Raw genomic sequence first — 2,815 nt, forward strand, 5'->3', positions numbered from 1 at the left:
CCCACCCCCGCCTCCTGTATTTTCTTGAAGAAGCACTGCCATCTCTCCTTGGGTGGACCTGGTCTTGGGTGTTGCCTAGTGCGTGGCAACAGCGAACCCAGATCAAGGGCCTGGGTGCTCCCTGGCATTTGCAGCCCTTGCTCCTCACTCTTCCTCTCCATCCCATAGGTCCTTCTGACATTCTACCTCACACACCTAGATGAGGAACCTTCCCCTTCTGGTACCCCAGTCCCCAAGAAAAACCTTCGGTATGAGCGATGAGAGCCCCACCATCTCAGGCTAGAGGAGGAAGCATCCCTCAAGAGCAAAGGACCCAAAAATCCAAAATAAACCCCTTCCCGAGCTTTCTATTCGTATCTCTTTAAAAAGGCAACTTGGGATGGGGCTCCTTGTCAAGGCCATGTCCAATCGTCTTGGCTTTTATGAGCTCAAGCTGTCTTTTTCCTGGGTGAAGCCTTGATGCTATTATGAAGCCAGAGTGTTGCTTTGAAATAGCCATTTTCCTCTCGTTATAACGTTTTCTCTTAGGGACTTGGTATGATCTTTCCCAGTCTGGTAGGGTCTTTTTAAGATTGCTTTGAACTCTGCCTTAACACATTAGTTTCCATTTTCAATGCAGTGACATACACATTTCCTGTTTGCCCCAGTTACACAAGACCTTCTAGAACTTCACCATGTAGTTTCTTAGAGATGGTAAGTGTGAGCTCAGCTGGGAAAGTACTTGCTGCATGCATGAAGCCCTGGGTTGGAGCCTCAGAACCCCATAAAGCCAGGCATGGTGGTGCTCAGCCAAGTGCCTCCAGCACTTGAGAGAAGGAAGGAGGAAGATCAAGAGTTCAAGGCCATCTTTGGCCGCAGAGCAAGCTCTTTAAAAAAGCCTGGCTGGGCTCCATGAGACCCCATTTCCAAACAAACCAGTCAGTCAGTCAATCAAATTCACAAGACAGCCGAGCGAAGCCAGTCTGGAGACTTACCCAGAGCCCACATTCTTTAAGTAAATTATGTGTTGACGTCACAGGGCTTCTTTCGACGAACTATTCGGCTAAAGCTGGCATACGACAAGTGTGATCGAAGCTGCAAGATTCAGAAAAAGAACCGGAATAAGTGCCAGTACTGCCGTTTCCACAAGTGCCTGTCCGTCGGGATGTCACACAATGGTAGGTAAGGCTGCTGGGCATACTGTGTCAGTCCATGCCTCAGTTTCCCCTCCTCGATCCGTCAGAACAGCTGGTATTTAGCAGAGTGCTTGACACTCTTGGTGAGGCATGGCTGTTAACTTGGAGGTCAACGGCGTGGCAAGATGTCACATCACCATTCTTAAATGTGTGTTGTTTCAAACATTGTACCATACTGTGAGTTTCCATCTTTTCAGTCGTACTATAATTTAGAACATGGTTCCCAGTGAAGATTATTTATTCATTCATTCATTTATTCATTTATTTTTGACATGGGAGTTTCAAAATCTATCTCTATATCTATCATCTACCTATCTATCATCTGCCTTTCTTTTTTTAAAGATTTGTTTATAATTTATTTATGTATATGAGTACACACTGTAGTTGTACAGATAGTTGTGAGTCTTCATCTGGTTGTTGGGAATTGACTTTTAGGACCTCTGCTTGCTCCAGTCTGCCCTATTTGCACAGTTCCTGTTTGGTCCAGCCCAAAGATTTATTTGTTATTATGCATAAGTTCACTGTAGCTGTCTTCAGACATACCAGAAGAGGGCATCAGATCTCATTAGGGATGGTTGTGAGCCACCATGTGGTTGCTGGGATTTGAACTCAGGACATTTGGAAGGGCAATCGGTGCTCTTACCCGCTGAGCCATCTCACCAGCCCTCATCTGCCTTTCTACCATCTGTCTGTCTGCCTAACATCAATCAGCCTTTTAATCATCTATCTATATAGCTATTTATCTATGTACTTATTTATCTATCAGTGTATGGTTTTGTTTTGTTTTTTTAAGACAGGGTCTCATATAGTGCATCATGCTTGCCTCCAACTAACTATATAACTGAGGATGATCTTGAACTCCTGGTATGGAAATTGCTATGTAAACCAGGCTGGCCTTGAACTCACAGAGATCCACCTGCCTCTGCCTCTATGGAGTGTTGGGATCACACACATAGTGCTACATGCCCATAATCCCAGCACTCAGCAGGCTAAGGCAAGAAGACTTTTGTAACTTCATGGCAAGCCTGGGCTACATTGGAAGATCCTCTTTTAAAAATTAGTGCTGGAGATGTCCCTTAACTGATAGAATGCTTACCTGCCATGCATGAGGCTTTGGGTTCATGAAGCTATATAGTCTCAGCACCACATAGACCTAGCCTGTAATCTGAGCACTGGAGGGGCTGAGGCGAGATGCTCAGGAGTTCAAGATTATCCTCTGTTATATAGTTATTTGGAAGCAAGCATGACCCACTCTATGAGACGGTCTCAAAAAAAAAAAAAAAATAGACAAAGCCGGGCAGTGGTGGTGCATGCCTTTGATCCCAGCACTTGGGAGGCAGAGGCAGGCAGATTTCTGAGTTTGAGGCCAGCCTGGTCTACAGAGTGAGTTCCAGGATACATAGATATATAGATAGATAGAAATGATAACTCACTTTCATTCCCTTCACCTTGGCCAATGGCCTGCCTGAGGATAGTAAGCCACCCCATTGATAAGCTGTGTATTTGGTTTTTGGTCTTTTTAGCAGAAAGTTTGATGGTAATAAGGAATAGGTTTAGCTTGCCATTCCCAGTATGACCTTCCACTCTTCCTTTCGCCTCTGCCTTGGTCGTCGAATGCCTTGACCATTTCTGCATCCTCC

General features: G+C 45.2%; 1 protein-coding gene across 5 annotated transcripts in view; it reads left to right on the forward strand.

Annotated features, from left to right (window-relative positions):
- Window positions 1-2,815, forward strand: part of Ppara (peroxisome proliferator activated receptor alpha) — a 64,296-nt gene that overhangs the window by 50,369 nt on the left and 11,112 nt on the right. For all 5 annotated transcript variants that reach the window (XM_031351908.1, XM_031351902.1, XM_031351896.1 and 2 more), the window contains exon 5: window positions 1,019-1,157. In XM_031351908.1, coding sequence (XP_031207768.1) covers window positions 1,019-1,157 — 139 coding nt within the window. The remainder of the gene's footprint in view (window positions 1-1,018; window positions 1,158-2,815) is intronic.

This window comes from Mastomys coucha, unplaced genomic scaffold (genome assembly GCF_008632895.1).
Source record: "Mastomys coucha isolate ucsf_1 unplaced genomic scaffold, UCSF_Mcou_1 pScaffold11, whole genome shotgun sequence".
NCBI classification, from domain to species: domain Eukaryota; kingdom Metazoa; phylum Chordata; class Mammalia; order Rodentia; family Muridae; genus Mastomys; species Mastomys coucha.